Raw genomic sequence first — 24094 nt, forward strand, 5'->3', positions numbered from 1 at the left:
ACTTTTCGCAGAAACTCCAGCCATTGCTGCTCTGCTGTCCTTCCTGCTAGTGTCCCTTTCCAGTCAACTTTGGCCAGTTCCCCTCTCATGCCATTGTAATTTCCTTTATTCCACTGACACATTGGAATTTAGTTTCTCCTTCTCAAATTTCAAAGTGAACTCGATCATATTATGATCACTGTTCCCTAAGGGTCCCTTAACCTTAAGCTCTCTTATCAACTCCGGATCATTGCACAACACCCAATCCAGCACAGCCGATCCCCTAGTGCGCTCAACAAGCAGTTCTAAAAAGTTATCCCTTCGACATTCTACAAATTCTCTCTCGAGGTCCAGTACTGGCCTGGTTTTCCCAATCCACTTTCATGTTAAAATCCCCAGTGATTACCATGACATTGCCCTTCTGACATGCCTTTTCTATCTCCTGCTGTAATTTGTAATCCACATCCTGGCTGCTGTTTGGAGGCTTAGATACAACTACCATTAGGGTCCTTTTACCCTTGCCATTTCTTAACTCAACCCATAGAGACTCTACACCTTCTGATCCTATGTCATCTCTTTTTAATGATTTAATATTATTTCTTATGCACAGTCACACCACCCCCTCTGTCTACTAGCCTATCTTTCTGATACACTTGATATGCTTAATCCATTCAATCATGGCTAATTTATTTTCCCTCTCAACCCTATTCTCCTACCTTCTCTTCATAATGTTTGATCAAGAAATTATCAACCTCCATTTTAAATACACCTGAGGACTTGGCCTCCTCTGCAATGAATTCCTCAGACTCACCATCCTCTAGCAAAAGAAATTCCTCCTTATCACCATTTTAAAAGGACATCTATGAGGCTATTAAGCCTTTCAATATTTGTCAGATCCTCCTTCATTCTCCTAAACTCCAACGAGTACAGAGCCAGAATATTATATTAATTCCATTTTTCTTTTATTTTACCCAAACTCTCATCAACTTCCCTGAATCTTACTCACCTACACATAAGGGACAATTGCAGTGAGTCTTTAATATACCAGCTCACGCCTGTACAGGACGTGGGAGGAAATCGTGCAGGAGGAGAACACCTACACAATCACAGGAAAAACATGCAAACTTCACAAGACAGGACCGAAGGTGAGGATTGAACTGTGGGCTCTAACACTGAGATAAAGACTCAACCACTTTTGAAAGCAGCATACATACAATTCTGGAGGAGTTTAGCAGGTCAGGCTGCATCTATGGAAATGAATAAACAGCCAACATTTCAGGCTGAGATCCTTCTTCAGGACCTCCTGAGGTCCTCCGGGGGGGTGTGTGTGTGGGTGTGTGTCTGTGTGTGTGTCTGTCTGTGTGTCTGTCTGTGTGTCTGTCTGTGTGTCTGTCTGTGTGTCTGTCTGTGTGTCTGTCTGTGTGTCTGTCTGTGTGTCTGTCTGTGTGTCTGTCTGTGTGTCTGTCTGTGTGTCTGTCTGTGTGTCTGTCTGTGTGTCTGTCTGTGTGTCTGTCTGTGTGTCTGTCTGTGTGTCTGTCTGTTTGTCTGTCTGTGTGTCTGTCTGTGTGTCTGTCTGTGTGTCTGTCTGTGTGTCTGTCTGTGTGTCTGTCTGTGTGTCTGTGTTGCTTTAGATTTCTAGCATCTGCAAACCTTTCCAAACTGTAGTGCTGATCAGTTACCTGGATGCTGAGTAGTCTTTCCAGCCTTTCTTGGTCAAGCTGCAGCTTTTCTTCCCTACGTCGAGCGTTGAGCTCCTGCAGCCTGCGCACTTGTTGTTGCCTCCGTTCCATCTTCTCCTCCACCGTCAAGGTGCTAGCCAGGAGCTTGTTGTTAAAGGGAAGCTGCATTCGGTGAATATTTTTCTCATAGAAGTCTGGAAGCTTCCACAGGCCAAGTTCTGGAGAAGGGATCAAAGCCATTTCTCAGTTGAAACACAAAATTTAGCTTCTAACTCACTGTTGTAAGACTCTTGAACTAATCTCTAAATACTGAAGTCTTGATCTCTCAATTCACAGAGTCATTGCCCCTTGTACTGGCTTTTTGTTCTTGATGCCATTTGCGCAATTTGTTTTGCATGTGGGGGAGGGGGTTTTGGGGGTTTGTTCTCCTTGTTGCCATTTGCACAATGTTTTTATTTTGCATGGGTTGGGGTTTGATGTTTTTGTTGCTGTTTGCGTGATTTTTTTTTGCGCGTGGGAGAGGGTGGATATTTTTCTTTGAACAGCCTCCATGGTTTTCTTTGTGTAACTTGCTCTAAGGTTTTCCTGCTAATGTAATGGCCTCTCTGTATTGTTTCACTGCTAATGTAATGGTTTCTCTGTAGCAGCAATGTTTAGGTTATGACTGGAGATAACAGGGCTTGGAATGTGGGGGGGGGGGGCTTATCCAATGAGGGAAATGTTGTTGTGTCTTGAGTCTGGAAGAGCAATTTTCGCGGTCTGTCACCAGAGAGAGATGAGGAGGGAAGATGCGAATGGAGAGACCACCGGATGGTGCAGACTGAAGAGCAAGCGTCTGAGGGGCAGCTACACTCGGAGGACAGTGGAAACAAATGAACAAGCAGTGAGCTCCAACATTGCGCAATAGACTGTTCCATGAGAATGGGCCCTTTGTGCTTTTTATTTTGTTTTCTTTACTAACCATATAATCGAAGTAAGAATTATAAAGCTCAATCATTTAATCACATAGTGTGTACTGTTTGTTATCTCGGGATACTGATTTCTAACAGGGACACATCGCCGAACATCCACCCAAACAAGAAGTTTGGCCAGGCCGGGGGCTATCACCCACTATATTAAGTCGCTAGCCTAAGCCAGAGTTACATTTGTTTCATGGCTGTCTGGAGAAGATGTATTTTAGAGTTATATACTACATACATACTTTGATAATAAATGTACCTTGAACCTTGACTGCCTGCACTACACTTCCTCTATAACTGTAACACTACATTCTGTATTTTTTAAAATTCTTTTTGTACTCCTGCAATATACTTCTGTATGGAATAATCTATCTGAATGGCACGCATACAAAAGCTTTGCACAGTATCCAGGTACATGTGACAATAATAAATCAATATTAGTTCTAATAAAATTTCAATGTCAGAGTCCAGCTTCCTCTATCCAAAAACACAAGTTACTATATTTTTTTTTAATCATGTGCAAGATTTTTCTCATCCTGATATTTGGGGCAATAAACTTATTTTCTGGCAACATGACCACTGACATCATCATTGGTCCACACTCATCTTTGAATAGTTGAAGGCGGTGTGAATAGAATGGTCTCAGGATGTCAGGAAAGGAGCTCCAAGATTTTAATTTATACTTTTACTGCTGACCACTACAAAAGCCTTGTGATTTATAACCGGCCTTTCACCTTGAATTGATACAGCCTTGGATTTCCAGGATTTCTGTTCTGGTTGGTAAAACACAAGTGGAACAAAGCAGCTGAACAACAAGCCTAGATATTACACGAAGAACGTCTACAGGGTGTTAGGAAGTTGAGAACAGGACCACAAGGGTAGTCATCTCAGGATTACTCCTTGTGCCATGTGACAGTGAGTACAGGAATAGAGTGAAGTGAAGGATGAATGTATGGCTGAGGGATTGGAGCAGGGGGCAGGGATTCAGATTTCTGGATCATTGGGACCTCTGGGGCAGGATTGACCTGTAAAAAAAGGACGGGTTACACTTGAATCCCATGGGGAGGGGGGCAACATCTTGGCAGGGAGGTTTACTAAGGCTATTGCTGAGACTAAACTAGGATTGCTGGGGGGGTGGGAACCAAACTGAAGAGACGGAGAAAGAGGCGGTTGGTTCACAAATAGAGAAGTTTGGAGAAGGTGCGAGAGGGAGGATAGGCAGGTGATCGAGAAGGGACGTGCTCAGACCGATGGTTTGACATGTATTTATTTTAATGCAAGGAGTATTATGAACAAAGCGGATAAGCTTAGAGCATGGATCAGTTCTTGGAGCTATGATGTTGTGGCTATTACAGAGACTTGAATAGCTCAGGGGCAGAAATGGTTACCTCGAGTGCCGGGTTTTAGATGTTTCAGAAAGGACAGAGAGGGAGGCAAAAGAGGTGGGGGCATGGCACTGTTGATCAGAGATACCGTCACTGCCGTAAAGGAGGATGACATGGAGGAATTGTCCGCGGAGTCTATGTGGGTGAAAGTTGGGAACAGGAAGTGGTCAATAACTCTTCCGGGTGTTTTTTATAGACTACCCCATAGTAACAGGAACATCGAGGAGCAGATAGGGAGACAGATTCTGGAAAGGTGTAATAATAAGTGTTCTCGTGATGGGAGATTTTAATTTCCCAAATATTGATTGGCATGTCCCTAGAGCGAGGGGTTTAGATGGGGTACAGTTTGTTAGGTGTGTTCAGGAAGGTTTTTCAACACTATATGTAGATAAGCCTACAAGAGGAGAGGCTGTACTTGATCTGGTATTAGGAAATGTCAAATCTCTCAGTGGGAGAGCATTTGAGATAGTGATTACAACTCTAACTCCTTTACCATAGCACTAGAGAGGGATAGGAACAGACAAGTTAGGAAAGCGTTTAAATGGAGTAAGGGGGAACTATGAGACTATCAGGCAGGAATTTGGAAGCATAAAATGGAAAACAAATGGTCTCCGTGAAATGTACGGAAGAAATGTGGAAAATGTTCAGGGGATATTTGCATGGAGTTCTGCATAGGTACGTTCCAATGAGACAGGGAAAGGATGGTAGGGTACAGGAACCATGGTGTACAAAGGCTGCTGTAAATCTAGTCAAGAAGAAAAGAAGAGCTTACAAAAGATTCAAAAAGCTAGGTAATGATAGAAAGCTAGAAGATTATAAGGTTAGCAGGAAGGAGCTCAAGAAGGAAATTAGGAGAATCAGAAGGAGCCATGAGAAGGCCTTGGCGGACAGGATTAAGGAAAACCCCAAGGCGTTCTACAAGTACGTTAAGAGCAAGAGGATAAGATGTGAGAGAATAGGACCAATAAAATGTGAGTGTAGAAGTGCGTATAGAACTGGAGGAGATAGTAGAGGTACTTAATGAATACTTTGCTTCAGTATTCACTACAGAAAAGGATCTTGACGATTGCAGGGATGACCTACAGCAGACTGAAAAGCTTGATCATGTGGATATTAAGAAAGAGGATGTGCAAGAGCTTTTGGAAAGCATCATTGGATAAGTCACCGGACTGGACAAGATGTGCCCCAGGCTACCGTGGGAGGAGAGGGAGGAGATTGCTGAGCCTCTGGTGATGATCTCTGCATCATCAATGGGGACGGAAGAGGTTCCAGAGGATTGGAGGGTTGCAGATGTTGTTCCCTTATTTAAGGAAGGGAGTAGCAATAGCCCAGGAAATTATAGACCAGTGAGTCTTACTTCAGTGGTTGGCAAGTTGAAGGAGAAGATCCTGAGAGGCAGGATTTATGATCATTTGGCGAGGCATAATATGGTTAGGAATAGCCAGCAAAGCTTTGCCAAAGGCAGGTCATGCCTTATGGGCCTGATTGAATTTTTTAAGAATGTGACTAAACACGTTGATAATGGTAGAACAGTAGATGTTGTGTATATGGATTTCAGCAAGGCATTTGGCAAGGTACCCCATTCAAGGGTTATTGAGACATGGGATCCAAGAGGACATTGCTTTGTGGATCGAGAAATGGCTTGCCCACAGAAGGCAAAGTGTGTTTGTCGACTGGTCATATTTTGCATGGAGGTCGGTCACCAGTGGGGTGCCTCAGGGATCTGTTATGGGACCCTTAATCTTTGTGATTTTTATAAATGACCTGGATGAGGAAGTGGAGAGATGGGTTAGTAAATTTGCTGATGACACAAAGATTGGATATGTTACGGATAGTGTGGAGGGCTGTCAGAGGTTACAGCAGGTCATTGATAGGATGCAAAAATGGGCTGAGAAGTGGCTGATAGAGTTCAACCCAGATAAGTGTGAAGTGGGTCATTTTGGTAGGTCATTGGTCTTATCAATCGTGGGATTGAATTTAGGAGCCGAGACGTAATGTTGCAGCTATATAGGACTTTGGTCAGACCCCACTTGGAGTACTGTGCTCAGTTCTGGTCACCTCACTACAGGAAGGATGTGGAAACTATAGAGAGGGCACAGAGGAGATTTACAAGGATGTTACCTGGATTGGGGAGCATGCCCTATGAGAATAGGATGAGTGAACTCGGCCTTTTTTCCTTGGAGCGACGGAGGATGAGAGGTGACCTGATAGAGGTGTGCGAGATGATGAGAGGCATTGATTGTGTGGATAGTCAGAGGCTTTTTCCCAGGGCAAAAAAAGCTAACATGAGAGGACACAGTTTTAAGGTGCTTGGAAGTAGGCACAGAGCAGATGTCAGGGGTAAGGTTTTTTTTTTAAAAAACACAGAATGGTGTGAGCATGGAATGGGCTGCCGGCAACAGTGGTGGAGGCAGATACGACAGGATCTTTTAAGAGACTCCTGGACAGTTATATGGAGCTCAGAAAAATATAGAGGGCTATGGGTAACCCTGGATAATTATGTTCGGCACAGCTTTGTGGGCCGAAGGGCCTGAATTGTGCTGTAGATTTTCTAAGTTTCTAAGCATTTTGAGTAACAAACAACCTGCTAGAGGAACTCAGCTTTTGTGGGAGGAAAGGAAGTTTTGACTTTCTGGGCCGAAAGCCTCCATCAGAAGGGCAGCACAGTAAGGTAGTGGTTAGCCAACACTTTACAGTACCAGTGACCAGGATTCAATTCCTGTTACTGTTTACAAGGTGTTTGTACGTTTTTCCCATAACCACATGGGTTTCCTCTGAGTGCTTCGGTTTCCTCACATAGTCCAAAGGAGCACCAGTTGGTGGGTTAACTAGTCATTGTAAGTTCTCCCGTGATTAGGTTACTGGGGTTAAATTGGGGTTGCTGGGCACCATGGCTCTAAGGACCAGAAGGGTCTATTCTACATTGTATTTCAATAAATAGTAAAAGTACCTGATGCAGGGTTTCGATCCTAAATGCTAGCAGTTCCTCTCCCCACATAAATGCTGCACAACCCACTGAGCTTCTCCAGCAGCTTGTTGATTCAGATTTACCTGGTACTCACATGTATGTTGAAACGTACAGAGAGAAATGCGTCTTCTCCATTAACAACCAACACAGTCAGAGGACGTGCTGGGTCAGCCTGTAAGCGTCGTCACACTTCCAGCACCAATATCATGTGCCCACAATGTTCAGCAGGACGACATGCAGCCAACATATAACATGCAACAACAAACAAATATGATTTGATCTTCATAAATCCAACAACTAGATAAAGAGAACCTAATTAAAAAACACAAAAGAACACTATACTTGTTCATTTATTGAGAAAAGCAATCCTTTATTACATGTATTTGTTGGAAGAAGTCTGTGAACCTTTGCTTTCAGTAACTGGTGTGACCCCTTTCTACAACAAAAAACTTCAACCAAATGTTTCCGGTAACCATTGATCAGCCCTGCACATCAGCTTGGAGGAACTTTAGGCCATTTCTCCTCACAAAACTGCTTCAACTCCGGGACGTTGGTGGGTTTTTTGCATGAACTACTTACTTCAGGTCCTTCTGCAACATTTCTATAGGAGTAAGGTCAGGACTTTGATTCTGCTATTCCAAAACACAAATTTTCTTCTTTCTAAACCATTCTGTTGATGACTTACTCATCTTTCGGATCATTGTCTTGTCTCAGGTCATTATCCAACTTCTATTAAACTTGGACTGCGACCCTGACATTCTGCTATAAAAGGTCTTGATAGAATTTTGAATTTATTGTTCCCTCAACGATTGCAATTTGGCCAGGCCCTGAGGCAGTAAAGCAGCCCCAAACCATGATACTCCTTCCACCATGCTTCACAGTTGGGATGAGGTTTTGGTGTTGATGCGCAGTGCCGTTTTTCCTCCAAACATAGCGGTGTGTATTTCTGCCAAGAAGTTCAACTTTTGTCCCATCTGTCCACAGAACATTGTCCCAGAAGTGTCGTGGAACATCCAAATGGTCTTTTGCAAACTTGAGGTGTGCAGCAGTTTTTTTTTTGGAGAGCTGTGTTGTTCTTCCATGAACACTATTCTCATTAAGTGTTTTTCTTATCATGGACACATGAACAAGTTCTAGAGATTTCAGCAGATCTTTTGCAGTTACCCTTGGGTTTTTTTTCACCTCCTCCAGCATTGCACGTTATACTCTTGGTGTGATATTGCAGGATGCCCATTCCTAGGGAGAGTTTAACAGTACTGAGTTTCCTCCATTTGTAGACAATTTCTCTTACTACGGTCTTTAGAAATGCTTTTGTGGCTTTTTCCAGCTTCATGCACCTCTACAATTCCTCTAAGGTCCACTGAAAGTTGTTTTGATCAAGGCATGGTGCACGTCAACAGATCTTTCTTGAGAAGAGCAGGCTCTGTCAGTAACATGACTCTTTTCTTAAAAATATATATAGGGCAGGGCACCTCAACAACCCACACCTCAAATCTCATCTCATTGACCGGAACACATAACTCCCAATAGCTTTTGTAGAAGGCATTACCTCAGAGGCTCACATACTTCTTTCAACAAATACATGAAATATTCAATTATTTTTCTCAATAAATAAATTAACAAATATAACGTTTTGTACTATTTATTTAATTAGGTTCTCTTTACCTAGTTTTAGGACTTGTGTGAAGTCTGATCACATTTTAGCTCATATTTATACAGAAATAGAGGAAATTCTACAGGTTCACAAACTTTCTAGCTATATATGTGCCTAGGACTTTTGCACAGTACTGTACTGACAGTACAATTCCTGTATAGTGTGATAATTCTATCAACCTTTTCAGCCACAATGTTGTAAATGACAAAGATTTATCTTAGACACATAATTTGTCAATAATTATCCTCCACACACTATACTTCCCACTGAAATTATCCAGCTTTCAATGGGTGAAGCTGCTGTAGTTTCTGACATAAGTTCTGTTCCCACTCTTGGTTTATTGAGTAAGCAAATAAATTTTATGTCTTAATGTCTGTTTATGTCTGTTTTAAGTGTGAATCAATACATCCAGCCCATCTACACCTGATTCATTGTCTACTGACAATGCCAGAGGAAAATTAGTTGGGGTGGAAGCCAGTTTCAATTGTTGCAGAAAGTACTTCAGAAAATTCCTCTCTGAATATCTCCATTCCATCCAGTCTGCTCTCAAACCCCAGGCAACCAGAACAGGTTTAGAACATCAAGTGAACCAAATATGATAATGACATTCACCATTCTACAGCAGGTAATATCTTGACAAATTACTTATTCTTAATTAATAGCAATTACCTTCCATGTAGTCGCCTGCAATGTAGCAGCGTTCATGGAGAATTTCTTCCATTCTGCTGAGCGTAATCGCTGGTAAATGTCCAGGGTACTTGAGCTGCAGCAGACGCTGCATATACGATGCTGCTTGGCTTCCACCCAGATTAATCCTTTTACTATTGCAAGCATCCAGTCTAAATTTGACAAAGGAAACATTAATCATCAAAACAAAAAGTAAATGCAGCATGCTATAAAAGTATAAGCTCAAATATAACATTTCTTGAAGAAGGTAATTGAACAGCAAGATCTTTTGTTTGTCCTCTTTAGGTCAACTTTCCTTTAACTCATTAGTTCACAGAGACCCCAGTAGCCATAGGTGCAGGAATATTGGCTGCCATCTCTGTCTGGTGTAGTTTTAGAATTCACTGTAGCATTAGCCATTCAACAAACATTGTGAAGGACTAAGTTTTTGCATTCTCATTTGCTTTCAGATGCTCATCAAGCTTCTTCCTGCCAATACCCTAATTATCCCCCTCTATAATGAGTTTGCATTCCCTAAGGTTTTGAGTTTAAGTGAGCTCCACAAATTGAGCACATTATCAGCTGACACTTCAATGTAGACCGCAGTGAAGTGCCTTGGTAAATATTAAACTAAGGCTGCTTCATTCTCTCCAAAGAAAAAAAAGATCAACAGTTGTGTTCTGAGCCAGAGTAGTTCCAACATTTTCAGTTTTTATTTTAGATTTTCAACATCTTCAGCTTCCTCCCCCCCACCTCGCTATTTTCACTGAATGTAAAGCATCCAAGAGGTTGTTCAAGTGAGTACATGGAAATCAATGCCATAGATTGTTAAGAACACCCCTTGTTGCCTGAAGTGGGGAACATGCCTTATGAGAATAGGTTGAGATACTCAGCCTTTTCTCCTTGGAGCAACAGAGGATGAGAGGTGACCTGATAGAGGTGTACAAAATAATGAAAGGCAATGATCATGTGGATAGTCAGAGGCTTTTTCCCAGGGCTGAAATGGCTAGCACAAGACGGCATAGTTTTAAGGTGCTTGGAAGTAGATACAGAGGAGATGTCAGGGGTAAGTTTCATTTTGAGTGGGTTTTTTTTTCCCTTCGCAGAGAGTGGTGAGTGCGTGGAATGGGCTGCTAGCGGCAGTAGTGGTGGTGGAAACGATAAGGTCTTCTAAGAGACTCCTGGAGATGTACACGGAGCTTAGAAAAATAGAGGGCTGTGGGTAAGCAGAGGTAGTTCTAAGGTAAGGACATGATCGGCACAGCTTTGTGGGCCGAAGGGCCTGTATTGTGCTGTAGGTTTTCTATGTAGATTGATCACAACTTCTCTGCCCATCACTCATATACTCATGCTAATTAATCTTCTTATAGGACTATGCAATCTCTCCTTCAAACATTAACTACATTTCAAAATAATTCATTTTTATGATTGATTTGTTTTGAGGATGTCACAAACAAACTCTTTAAACAACTACATTCAAAAGAAATTAAGTAGATATTTAACCAGTGATTGAAACAAAAGTTAAAGTTGGAAAAGTAGTTCCACCCACTAGATAGTAGTCCAGTAATTTGATTTATGTCACCATATCGAGATACTGGAGCCAGGCCACATTCAAGAAGTTTATGTGCATTTTTAAGCCTTTTTATGTAAATTCTTAACAAACCTGCCATTCAGCACTGGTAGAATGTGAGAGCAATGATATCCAGAGGAAACAATCAATCCAGTGGCATGCGATTTATTGTTCCGGCAAAAGCTGTAAAGATCATCAATTCCATATGACACTTTGGGAACATGGTAGCACTCGAAAAGGAGCTCAGACATTAACTGTCGGGAGTACAATGGATTACAGGGAGCCTCTGTTAAAACCACTGGATGTTCCACACGACTCTGTAACAGGTATAAATGGAAGCAGTTAGTAGTTTGTGGAGCTTAAAAATGCACCTTCTGTAAAATGGCAATGTCACAAGCTGGTGGTGTGCGGGGTCACAGTGGCTTTTCCACCTCCAATCAATGGTGATATTTACTGTACTCTTTACCTATGCTGCACACTTCATGTGCATTTTAAATAATATTTTATTATTTGCAGTAGTATTCTGTTTTACGTGCTGTGTGAGAAATGTACTGTGGGTGCATATATCTGAAGAAATGTTTCATTTGGTTATATATATGCACAGCACACACAAATGCTGGAGGAACTCAGCAGGTCAGGCAGCCTCTATGGAAACGCTTAGGGCCAAGAAAACCCTCCTCAGCTCTGAAAAGGAAGGGGAAAGATACCAGAATAAAAAGGTGGGGTGAGTGGAAGGAAGCGAGCTAGAAGGTGATAGGTGAAACCTGACGGGTGGGAAAGATAAAGGGCGAGATAAGAAGAAATCTGAAAGGAAAGGAGAGCAGATAATGGGAGAAAAGGATGAAGGAGGGGCACCGGGGGAGGTTACAGGCAGGTGAAATGATGCAAGGGACCAGAGTGGGAGATAGAAAGGGACTTTTTTTTTAAACTGGAAAGGGAAATCGATTATTCATGGCATCAGGTTGGAGGCTACCCAGACAGAATACAAGTTATTGCTCCTCCCCACTCTGAGAGTCACCCCATCATCGCACAAGATTAGGCCAAGAAACGACATGTCAGAACAGGAACTGGAACAACACAAACAATTATACCTCTCATTAACACTGAGTACATTGTTTAAACAATCACAGTCTAAGTTTAAAAAAAGTAAGTGAACCCCTGGGGTAATGCCTTCTACAAAAGCTATTTGGAATCAGGTGTTCCAATCAATGAGATGAGATTGGAGGTGTGGATTGTAGAGGTGCCCTGCCCTGTATATATTAAAAAACACAAAAGTCAGGTTATTGATACAGTCCACTCTTCTAAATAAAGAACTGTTAATGTGCACTATGCCTCAATCAAAGCAATTTTCTGAGGACCTTAGAAGAATTGTAGAGATGCATGAAGCTAGAAAAGGCCACAAAAGAATTTTTAAAGACCTGAGTGTTCATCAGTAAACAGCAAGAGAAATGGTCTACAAATGGAGGCAACTCAGTACTGTTGTTACCCTCCCCAGGATTGGGCATCCTGTAAAGGTCACACCAAGAGCAGAAGGTGCAATGCAGAAGGAGGTGAAAATGAACCCAAGAGTAACAGCAAAAGACCTGCAGAAATCTCTAGAACTTGTTAAAGTTTCTGTTCGTGTGTCCTCCATAAGAAAAACACTGAACAAGAATAGCATTCATGGAAGGACACCACGAAGGAAACCACTGCTCGCCAAAAAAACATTGCTGCATGTCTCAAGTTTGCAAAAGACGACCTGAATGTTCCACAACACTTCTGGGATAACGTCAGATGAGACAAAAGTTAAACTCTTTGGCAGAAATGCACACCGTTAAGTTTGGAGGAAAAAGGGCACTACACACCAACACCTCATCCCAACTGTGAAGCATGGTGGAAGCAACATCATGATTTCGGGCTACTTTGCTGCCTCAGGGCCTGGACAGCTTGCAATCATTGAGGGAACAATGAATTCAAAATTATTTCAAGACATTTTACAGGAGAATGTCAGGGTAGTAGTCCATCACCTGAAGCTTAATAGAAGTTGGATGATGCAACAATGATTCGAAACACAAGAGTAGATCAACAATAGAATAATTCAAAAAGAAGAAAACTCATGGTTTGGAATGTCAGATCAGAGTGCAGACTTTAACCCAATCGAGATGCTGTGTCATGACCTTAAGAGGGCTGTTCGGATAGACAAATAGACGCTTTATTGATCCCAAAGGAAATTACAGTGTCACAGTAGCATTACAAGTGCACGGATATACAAATATTAGAAGAGAAGTATGAAAGAATAAAAACAGTCTAACAGGAGGGAGTCATCACTTTCCCAGCTCCAGGTTGACTCTTTCTAGGGCCTAATGGCCGAGGGTAAGAATGACCTCATATACCGCTCTTTGGAGCAGTGCAATTGTCTTAGTCTATTACTAAAAGTATTCCTCTGTTCAGCCAAGGCGGCATGCAGACAGTGAGAAACATTGTCCAGAATTGCCAGGATTTTCCATAGGGTCCTTTGTTCTACCACAGCCTCCTGTGTGTCCAGTTTGACTCCTATAACAGAGCCAGCCTTTCTAATCTGTTTATTAAGCACCCCTGTTGATGCCATTGCCTCAGCACACCACCACATAGAAGATTGTACTGGGAGAACATATGGAGAGAGGCCTGCATACTCAAAAGGACCTCAGTCTCTTCAAAAGGTAGATGACTCTGGTCCTTCTTGCACACAACCGCTGTGTTAGTGCTCCATTCAAGTCTGCCATCCAGGTGCAGCCAGGGTAGCTTGTAGGTCCTCATCACATCCACATCCTCATCATCATCATCAATAGTAACAGGGAGCAGTACAGGCTTGGTCTTACTGATATTGAGCTACAGATGATTCAGCTTGCACCATTTGACAAAGTCCTGCAAAGCATGCAAGATATCCCAGAAATGGCAATGAATAAAGACAGTTCTGTATGTAGGAAAGCCCTAAAATTCCTTGTTATTGGGCAAATCTGACCTACAGCTACAGGAAACATTTGGTGGAGGTTATTGATGCTAAAGTAGATTCTGCCAGTTAGTATATATACATACTTTATCCAGCCTGGACTGTGAATGTTTAAACAATGTGTTTAATAAAGACATGAAAAATACAATTGTTTATGTGTTATTAGCTTAGGCAGATGGTGTTTGTCTATTATTGTGACTTAGATGAAGACCAGCCACATTTTATGAATAATTAATACAGAAAACCACAAACTTTTTCTTGAAGTTGTATGTACAGTCAAATGACATTAAACTACAACTATAATCTAATTCAGTTTGCGAATGGCTACTTTATAAAAATAGAATTATTTGCTGAGAATGTAAAACAACATACAATTCAGAGCAAGGAGGAGAGCATGTAGCTAATCCAGCAAGTCCCACACAGCTCTGTGTTCAATGACATCACTATGGACATACCTACCCCCTCAATTACTTTGATTGAAACATGGAACAATTAACATGTGAAAACTCTTCAACTGCTGAAGCAAGAAACTAGTTTAACAATCCAAGAAGCCACACTGGTTAACTTTACCAAGGTACTTTAAGAAAAGGAGTCTCAGCTATTCTTGCAACAGTCTCTGACCTTAAATCTTTCCCCACACCCGTTAATTCTTTGACTCTGGTTTTCCACAGCTCCTTTCTTCACAAGTGGCAGAAAATTCCCCAGTCACTTTCCATGCTCCTGATAACCCCACTACTGTTAAGCACATCCTCCTTTGGATATTCTTTAAAATATGGAACACACATAAAAAGCTGGAGGAACTCTGCAGGTCAGACAGCATCTCTGGAAATGAACAAACAATCAATGTTTAGGGCCAAGACCCTCCTTCAGGACAGAAAAGGAAGGGGGAAGATACCAGAATGATTAGATGGGTATAGGGGAAGGAGGACAGCTAAAGGTGACAGCCCATTGAATTGGAAAGATAAAGGGCTGGAGAAAAAGAAATCTGACAGGAGAGGATAGTGGACCATAAGAGAAAGGGAAGGAGGGGATTCAGGGGAGGTGAAAGGCGGGTGAGAAGGGGTAACAGGCCAGAGTGGGAAATAGAAGGAGGTGGATGGAAATTTTTTATACTGAAGGAAACTTGATATTCATGCCATCAAGTTGGAGGCTACCCAGACAGAATACAAGGTGTTGCTCCTCCACCCTGATCTGTTAACATATGGACACAGTGGCTTACTGCTGGATATACACAGCAACTCCAATAGTTTGTTATTTTATATTCCACATTATAGCATCTGTAAACATTTGTATCTCCAAGCAACGTGTGTGATGGGAAATTTTTCAGGACTGAGAGAGATTTAGGAAACAAGAAAAACAAGTATATTAATAGTCAAATTAAACCAAGTAGTTTTAAGAAAATAGAAAGTGAAAAAAATTCTACTGTTGTTACTAGGTTAGTAACAAGTATAATATGCAAAACTGCAGATCTTAGAAATCCAAAATAATTACAAAATATACTGGAAGTACTTGAAAGGCCAGGTAGCAACCGCATACAGACAGGTAACATTATGGGTTGATGACCTTTCATCAGAACTAGGAAAAGTTGTAACAGGGAGAGTATAGGAGTCCAGGAGAGACCAAATGACACATGATGGTCCATCAGCTATGATACATAAGCCTCACCACTCGGCCAGCATCATCACAATTCTTATTTCCAAAATCAATGGACCTTAGGGTTCACCCTCACTCTGACACATTACTTCGGCTTTTAAGGATCCACAGTTCCTTCCACCCTATCGTTCCTACTCCTACAGCACATAACCCACTACAGCAGTCTCATCATTATCAGCTTTTACATCCATCCAACAGCACCAATGTCTAATCCCTTTCCCCATTGCCCCAAATGCAACCAGGCCCACTCCACAACCCCTCTTATCCCCAGGAACTCTCTCCCACACCTCACTTTCCCAATTTCTGACAGTCATCCCCACTCAAACTTTACCACATTCCACCTCCAGGTATCAACACAAGGGTAAACTTATGTGATGTATTCTGCCACTCCCGCAACATCCTCTCTTCCCCATCCCTTCCTGCAACATCATATGCCCATCCTACTTCCCACAACTTCCCCACTGTCCTTCCCACAATCTCATCCCCTTATTCCGTCCCACAACCTTCCCTCTCCCTCCACTGCCCCGTCCCGCAACCTTCCCTCCAACTCTTCCTTCCCGCAACCCTTCCCCTCCCCAACTCTCCCTTCCCGCAACCTTCTCTCTCCACCCCCATTCTCCCTTCTCACAACCTTTCCTTCCCCCCCCCCAAACAAATGTTTCCTACACCATCCGGTCCTCACAACATTGCCCCTCCCGCTATACCTTTGGACAAGCTCCCCTCAATCCCACACCCCCTTAGCTCATCGCTCAGTCTCTCCTTCTCTAGGTCCGAGCACCCACCTCAGAGGCGACGCCGAGGTGCTGGAAGATGTGGTCGAAGACCTGCTCCTGGATGTCGAAATTGACCACCACGTTTCTGTCGAACTGGGTCTTAAGAAGCCAGCGGACCACCTCCAGGTTGCGGATGTCGTTGCCGACCTGCGTGTCGCTGCGGGAGGCGCCGCGGCCCCGCGCGGTCACGTTCTTGAATTGGAGCCGCGGCGCTTCATCCACCGCCCAGCCCGCCCGGCACTGGAAGGAGCCATTGTCCACCACCACCGGTACCTGACCCACGCCCGCTTCCCCTGGCTCGGGTATCGGGTCCGCCACGGCCTGCGCATCCCGAAAATAGTAAACATTAGGCAGGGGAACAACCTCAGCACTCTCCCGTCCCGGGACCACCGCCATCATGGTCCAGCCACAACAACAGTCCCCCTCCAACAACGACAAAAAATGCCCGGAGTTTTAGTTCCTACCACAGTGATTTCAGCAAGATTTGCAAATACAATACGTTTGGCGCGTCATAATCCACATTAAACCTTTTAAACTTATTTCCGAGATTGCGTTATAAAGTCAAAACTGAGTTTATCGTACATGCGTGCACAGGTTCAATTAGAAACATGACAACACACACAAAATGTCAGCAGGCCAGTCAGCTTCTACGGAAAAGAGTGAAGACCAAAGGAATTTCCAGCGTCTGCAGATTTTCTCGTGTTTGCAACTAAAAACTTACTTGAAGCAGCATCCAGTAAGCATCATTTGTATGAAAAAGAAACAATTTTTACAAGAAAAGTCACAATCAGGAAAAAAGTTTTTCAAAGTGGCCAAGGTATTATGGTAGTGATTAGGGTTTTGCTGGTGTGTTCAAGAACAGAGAAGCTGAAGGAAAACAGCTGTTCTTGAACCTATGGTGAGGAAATTAAAGGCCTCTCTACCTCCTGCACAATAGAGCCTGAAGGAAGATGATGGGACCTGGATGGTGGGTGCCTCTTAAGTGCCCCTCTGTACAAATGGTTGAGAGGGATGTGCCCAGGGAGTCTGCCATTCTCTGCAGCTTCTTACAACCAGTAAACACCTGCATGACGAACATAGGCTTCAGCAAAATTTCTAAATGTATTGCAGATTATATCCATAAGCATTTTAAACATATCCAAGGCACTGAATTACATCTAGTGTATGCTTATCATTGTCACATGTACACAGGAGAGTGAACCATAGGAGAAAGGATGAAAGGTGAAAAGTTTAAGGGGAACATGAAGGGAAATTTCTTCACTCAGGGTGGTGAGAGTGTGGAATGAGCTGCCAGCACAAGTGGTGCAAACGAGTTCGATTACAGCATTTAAAGAGAAATTCACAAGGGTACATGGATGTTAGGGGCATGGAAGGCTATAGTACAGATGTGGGTAGGTGGGTCTAGGCAGTTTAAATGGACTGGTTGGGCCAAAGGGTCCGTTTCTGAGTTATGACAGTGAAAAACTTTGTTCTGCAAGCCACGCATACAGATCATCATAAGTCCATTAAATATAGGAGCAGAATTAGAGGCTCATCAACTCTGCTCCGCCACTTCATCATGGCTGATCCATTTTCCCTCTCAGCCCCAATCTCCTGTCTCCCTTCATGCCCCAACCAATCAAGAATCTATCAGCCTCTGCCTTAAATATACATAAATAATTGGGATCGACAGCTGCCAGTGGCAACAAATTCCACAGATTCTCCATTCTTTGGCTAAAGAAATTCCTCCTCACAAACAAGAGAAATTACCCTTGCAGTTTCTTAGCTCTATCCACAACAATTCAATACTTCCAACCCAATGTCACCTCTTTCTAATGATTTAATTTCAATTTTTTTTCCAGCAGAGCCACATACCCACCTCTGCCGTCCTGCCTGTCCTTTTGATACAATGTGTATCATTGGACATTAAGCTCCCAATTTTAATCTTCTTTCAGTCACGATTCACCATACTTGTCAATCTGTAACGGTGCTACAAGTTCATTGATATTATTCCACGTACTGCGCACTTTCAAATATAGAACCTTTAGTCCTGTATTCACCCTTTTCGATTTTGTCCAGCTTTTACGTTGCAACTCGTTTTGTTGACTGCAATACATAGTCGGCACTTCAGGCAGAGACTCTCCTCCAGGTCTGAGAAGGAAGGGGGAAGATGGCAGAATAAAAAGGTGGAGGAGGTAGGGGAAGGAGGCTAGCTGGAAGGCAATAGGTGAAGCCAGGTGGGTGGGAAAGGCCAAGGGCCTGCACCCATTCCAACGTGTCAGTTCATGGCCTCCTTGTGCCAAGATGAGGCCACAATCAGTGTGGAGGAGCAACACCATATATTCCATCTGGGTAGCCTCTAACCTGATGGCATGAATATTGATTTCTCCTTTCCAGTTAAAAAAAATTCTCCCCTACTTCCCACCTTCCTCTTTTCGCCATTCTGACCTTTTACCTCTTCTCAGCTGCCTCTCACTCCCCCCAGGTCCTCTCCTCCTTCCCTCTCTGCTATGGTCCACTCTCCTCTCCTATCAGATTCCTTCCTCTCCAGCCCCTGACCTTTCCCACCCACCTGGCTTCACCTATCACCTTCCAGCAAACCTCTCCCCCACCATCTCCACCTTTTTATTCAGGCATCTTCCCCTTTCATTCTCAGTGGATCTTGGCCTGAAATAAATCAAAAGCATATGATTTTTCAACTTCCTTTCTAAGTATTCATAGTATGCATATTACAAAAACAACCATACATTTAAAAATGCCACACTGTTCTCAGGGCGTATATTAATTTCCTGCTCAGAGGAGAGGTTGCTCTGTGCAGTGTATAAAAATTAGAGGGAATGTTACTCAGATTTCTGTTAAACCTTTCCCCTCTCTACTTAAACATATGCCCTTCGAGTTCTTGATTGGCCAACCAACATACAGGATATATCAATACCTAGCCTGAGAGGGCTCAGTGGAGAGTGGGTAACTACCAGAAAACAAGAGGGACAAGTTAAGTAGATCCTTCACTCCCAATGATTCGCATCACCCAGCAACCCACCTATTTAGCATTATCCTAATCACAGGACCATAGAACTATAGAACACAGCGCAGTACAGGCCCTTCAGCCCTCCATGTTGTGCCGACCCATATAATCCTTAAAAAAAGTACTAAACCCACATTATCCCATAACCCTCCATTTTTCTTTCATCCGTGTGCCTGTCCAAGAGGCTCTTAAATACCTCTAATGTTTTAGCCTCTGCCACCATCCCTGGCAAGTCATTCCAGGCACTCACAACCCTCTGTGTAAAAAACTTACCCCTGATGTCTCCCCTAAACTTCCCTCCCTTAATTTTGTACATATGCCCTCTGGTGTCAGAAATAAGACAGATGAGCTTGAAGCTCAGATGAAAATGGGGAACTACGATATTGTTGGGGTAACGGAGACATGGCTGCAAGGGGATCAGGCCTGGGAATTGAGTGTACCAGGGTATACGTGCTATCGTAGAGACAGAAATAGGGGAAGAGGGGGTGGGGTGGCCCTGTTGGTGAGGAATGAGATTCAGTCCTTAGCAAGAGGTGACTTGGGAACAGGGGAAGTAGAGTCTGTGTGGATTGAGCTGAGGAACAGTAAGGGTAAAAAGACCCTAATGGGTGTTGTGTACAGGCCCCCAAACAGTAGCGTGGATATTGGGTACAAGTTGATTAGGGAGTTAACATTGGCATGTGCTAAAGGTAATGCAGTCGTTATGGGAGATTTCAACATGCAGGTGGACTGGGAGAATCAGGTAGGTGCTGGACCCCAGGATAGGGAGTTTGTGGAGTGTCTAAGGGATGTATTTTTGGAACAGCTTGTGCTTGAGCCAACCAGGAACGAGGCTATTTTGGACTTGGTGATGTGTAATGAACAGGAATTGATAAGTGATCTTGAAGTAAAGGAGCCATTAGGAAGTAGTGATCATAACATGATAAGTTTTTATCTACAATTTGAGAGGGATAGGGGCAGATCAGAGGTGTCAGTGTTGCAATTAAATAAAGGAGACTACGGAGCCATGAGGGATGAGCTGGCCAAAGTTAAATGGGCGGATGCCATGGCAGGAAAGACAGTGGATCAGCAGTGGCAGATATTCTTGGGCATAATACAAAAGATGCAAATGCAGTTCATTCCAATGAGAAGGAAGGATTCAAAGAGGGGGAAGGGGCCACAGTGGTTGACAAAGGAAGTCAGAGATTGTATAGCATTAAAGAAAAAGAAGTATGACAGGGCTAAGATGAGTGGGAATACAGATGATTGGGAAAGTTTTAAGGAACAGCAGATCTTAACTAAAAAAGCAATACGGAGAGAAAAAATCAGGTATGAGCTCAGTCTAGCCAGGAATATAAAAGGGGATAGCAAAAGCTTTTTTAGCTATGTGAAGAGAAAGAAGATGGTTAAGAACAATGTTGGCCCCTTGAAGAATGAATTGGGAGAAATTGTTATGGGAAACAGGGAAATGGCAACAGAATTTAATGCATACTTTAGATCTGTCTTCACCAGGGAGGACACAAGCAATCTCCCAGATGTATGGATGGGCCAGGGTCATAAGATATCAAAGGAATTGAGACAGATTGATATTAGGAAAGAAACTGTGATGAGTAGACTGGTAGGACTGAAGGCTAATAAATCCCCGGGTCCAGATGGTCTGCATCCGAGGGTTCTAAAAGAGGTGGCTCAGGAAATTGCGGATGCATTGGTAATCATTTTCCAATGTTCCTTAGATTCAGGATCAGTTCCTGAAGATTGGAGAGTGGCTAATGTTGTCCCACTTTTCAAGAAGGGAGGGAAGGAGAAAACGGAGAACTATCGCCCTGTTAGCCTAACGTCAGTCATGGGGAAGATGCTTGAGTCCATTATTAAGGACGAAATAGTGGCACATCTAGATGGCAGAAATAGGATTAGGCCGAGCCAGCATGGATTTACCAAGGGCAAATCATGCTTGACTAATCTGTTGGAATTTTTTGAGGGTGTAACAAGGATGTTAGATGAGGGTAAGCCAGTAGATGTTGTGTACCTAGATTTTCAGAAGGCATTCGATAAGGTGCCACATAGGAGATTGGTGAGTAAAATCAGAGCTCATGGCATTGGGGGCAGGGTTTCAACATGGATAGAAAACTGGTTGGCAGATAGAAAACAAAGGGTAGCAGTGAATGGGTTTTTCTCAGACTGGCTGGAGGTGACTAGTGGGGTACCACAGGGCTCTGTATTGGGACCACAGCTCTTTACGATTTATGTCAATGATTTAGATGAGGGCATTGAAAACTATATCAGCAAGTTTGCTGACGATACTAAACTGGGTGGCAGTGTGACATGCGAAGAGGACGTTAGGGGAATACAGGGAGACTTGGACAGGCTGGGTGAGTGGGCAGATACTTGGCAGATGTCATTCAATGTGAATAAATGTGAAGTTATCCACTTTGGAAGCTGGAACAAGAGGGCAAAGTATTGTCTGAACGGTGTCGAGTTAGGTAAGAGAGAAATGCAAAGAGACCTAGGAGTCCTAGTTCACCAGTCAATGAAGGTGAATGAGCAAGTGCAACAGGCAGTGAAGAGGGCAAATGGAATGTTGGCCTTTGTTACAAGGGGAATTGAATACAAGAGTAAGGATGTTCTTTTGCATTTGTACAGGGCCCTGGTGAGACCACACCTGGAATATTGTGTACAGTTTTGGTCTCCAGGTTTAAGGAAGGACATTCTGGCAATTGAGGAAGTGCAGCGTAGATTCACTAGGTTGATTCCTGGGATGGCAGGGCTGTCTTACGCAGAGAGATTGGAGAGATTGGGCTTGTACACGCTGGAATTGAGGAGATTGAGAGGGGATCTGATTGAAACGTTTAAGATAATTAAAGGATTTGATAGGATTGAGGCGGAAATATGTTCCAGATGTTGGGAGAGTCCAGTACCAGAGGACATGGATTGAGAATAAGAGGTCAGTTATTTAAAACAGAGTTGAGGAAGAGCTTCTTCTCCCAGAGAGTTGTGGGGGTCTGGAATGCACTGCCTCGGAAGACGGTGGAGGCCAATTCTCTGGATGCTTTCAAGAAGGAGCTGGATAGATATCTGATGGATAGGGGAATCAAGGGATATGGGGACAAGGCAGGGACTGGGTATTGATAGTGAATGATCAGCCATGATCTCAGAATGGCGGTGCAGACTCGAGGGGCCGAATGGTCTACTTCTGCACCTATTGTCTATTGTCTCTGGTGTTTGCTACTGGTGCCCTGGGAAACAGGTACTGATTATCCACCTTATCTATGCCTCTCATAATCGTATCAAGTCCCCTCTATCAAGTCCCCTCTCATTCTTCTACGCTCCAAAGACAAAAGTCCCAGCTCTGCTAACCTTGCTTCATATGACTTGTTCTCCAAACCAGGCAACATCCTGGTAAATCTCCTCTGCACCCTCTCCATAGCTTCCACATCCTTCCTATAATGAGGTGACCAGAATTGAACACAATACTCTAAGTGCGGTCTCACCAGAGATTTGTAGAGTTGCAACATGACCTCTCTACTCTTGAAATCAATCCCCCTGTTAATGAAGCCTAGCATCCCATAGGCCTTCTTTTTTCTTTTCTTTTTTTTTCTTTTTTTTTAATTTTACCCTCCCCCTTCCATAGGCCTTCTTAACGACCCTATCAACCTGCGCAGCGACCTTGAGGGAGGTATGGATTTGAACCCAAAGGTCCCTTTGTTCATCCACACTTTTAAGTAACTGACCATTAATCCTGTACTCAGTCTTCTGGTTTGTCCTTCCAAAATGCATCACCTCACACTTGTCCGGTTTGAACTCCATCTGCCATTTTTCTGCCCAACTCTGCAGCCTGAATATATCCTCTTGTAACCTTCGACAACCTGCAGCTCCATCCACAACTCCTCCAATGTGATTGAGGTGTATGGGGTGTCCAGAGAGGGGTAGCACCTCAAGTGAAGCAGCTTGTCATGTTCATTCTGGGGCAGCTCACTCACGTTTAGCTCCCACTGGACACTCAGATCTCACCTGTGGAACCAAGTAGCTGTTTGCATGCGACGGCAGCCACGCCCCCAGAACACCACTTCGACAGGCAGGCTAAAACAGGTGAGGGTAGCCAGCAGGCCTCATACCCCGGTCAGATAGGGGCATGTAAAGTCAGCTCTGGGCGGAGGCGATCTACAGTGAGATCCAATGGCTGTGAAGCTGGTACTGCAACACTCCACAGAGAGTGAAGGGGCATGACGAGGCACAGAGGACATTATGGGCATCCACTGCGACCAAGTCACAACTACTCATATCACCGGACCCAACCTGGTGAACCTCCTCCAAAGCCAGTATATCCTTCCTCAAGTGAGGAGACCAGAAGTGCACACAGTACTCCAGGTGCGGCCTCACCAGTACCCTGTATAGTTGCAGCATGACCTCCCTGCTCTTGAATTCAATCCCTTTGGCAACGAAGGCCAACATTCCATTTACCTGCTGCACCTGCAAACCAACCTTTTGTGATTCATGTACAAGCACTCCCAAGTCCCTCTGCATAGCAGTGTGCTGCAATTTTTACCATTTAAGTAATAATCTGCTCTTTCATTTTTCCTTCCAAAGTGGATAACTTTGCATTTGCTAGCATTGTAGTCCATCTGCCAGACCCTTGCCCACTCACTTAACCTATCTCTATCTCTCTGCAGACTCTCCATATCTTTTTCACAATTTGCGTTTCCACTCAATTTAGTATCATCAGCAAACTTAAACACACTATACTCGGTCCCCTCTTCCAGATCATTACTGTGTATCGTGAACAGTTGCAGACCCAGCTCCGACCCCTGTGGCACACCGCTCACCACTGATTCCCAACCAGAGAAACACCCATGTATCCCA

At 43.5% G+C, this 24094-nt stretch overlaps 1 protein-coding gene across 2 annotated transcripts in view; it reads right to left on the minus strand.

Moving 5' to 3' along the window:
- Positions 1-24094, minus strand: part of actr5 (actin related protein 5) — an 84866-nt gene that overhangs the window by 40715 nt on the left and 20057 nt on the right. The window contains exons 2-5 of one of the 2 annotated variants that reach the window (XM_059980848.1): positions 16264-16575; positions 10954-11177; positions 9294-9463; positions 1659-1876 (exon numbers count right to left, since the gene is read on the minus strand). In XM_059980848.1, the coding sequence (XP_059836831.1) occupies positions 1659-1876; positions 9294-9463; positions 10954-11177; positions 16264-16575 (924 nt within the window). Of the gene's footprint in view, positions 1-1658; positions 1877-9293; positions 9464-10953; positions 11178-16263; positions 16883-24094 lie in introns of those variants that run through there. The other variant, XM_059980847.1, reaches the window with a different exon arrangement.

Source organism: Hypanus sabinus, chromosome 9, assembly GCF_030144855.1.
Source record: "Hypanus sabinus isolate sHypSab1 chromosome 9, sHypSab1.hap1, whole genome shotgun sequence".
NCBI lineage: Eukaryota > Metazoa > Chordata > Chondrichthyes > Myliobatiformes > Dasyatidae > Hypanus > Hypanus sabinus.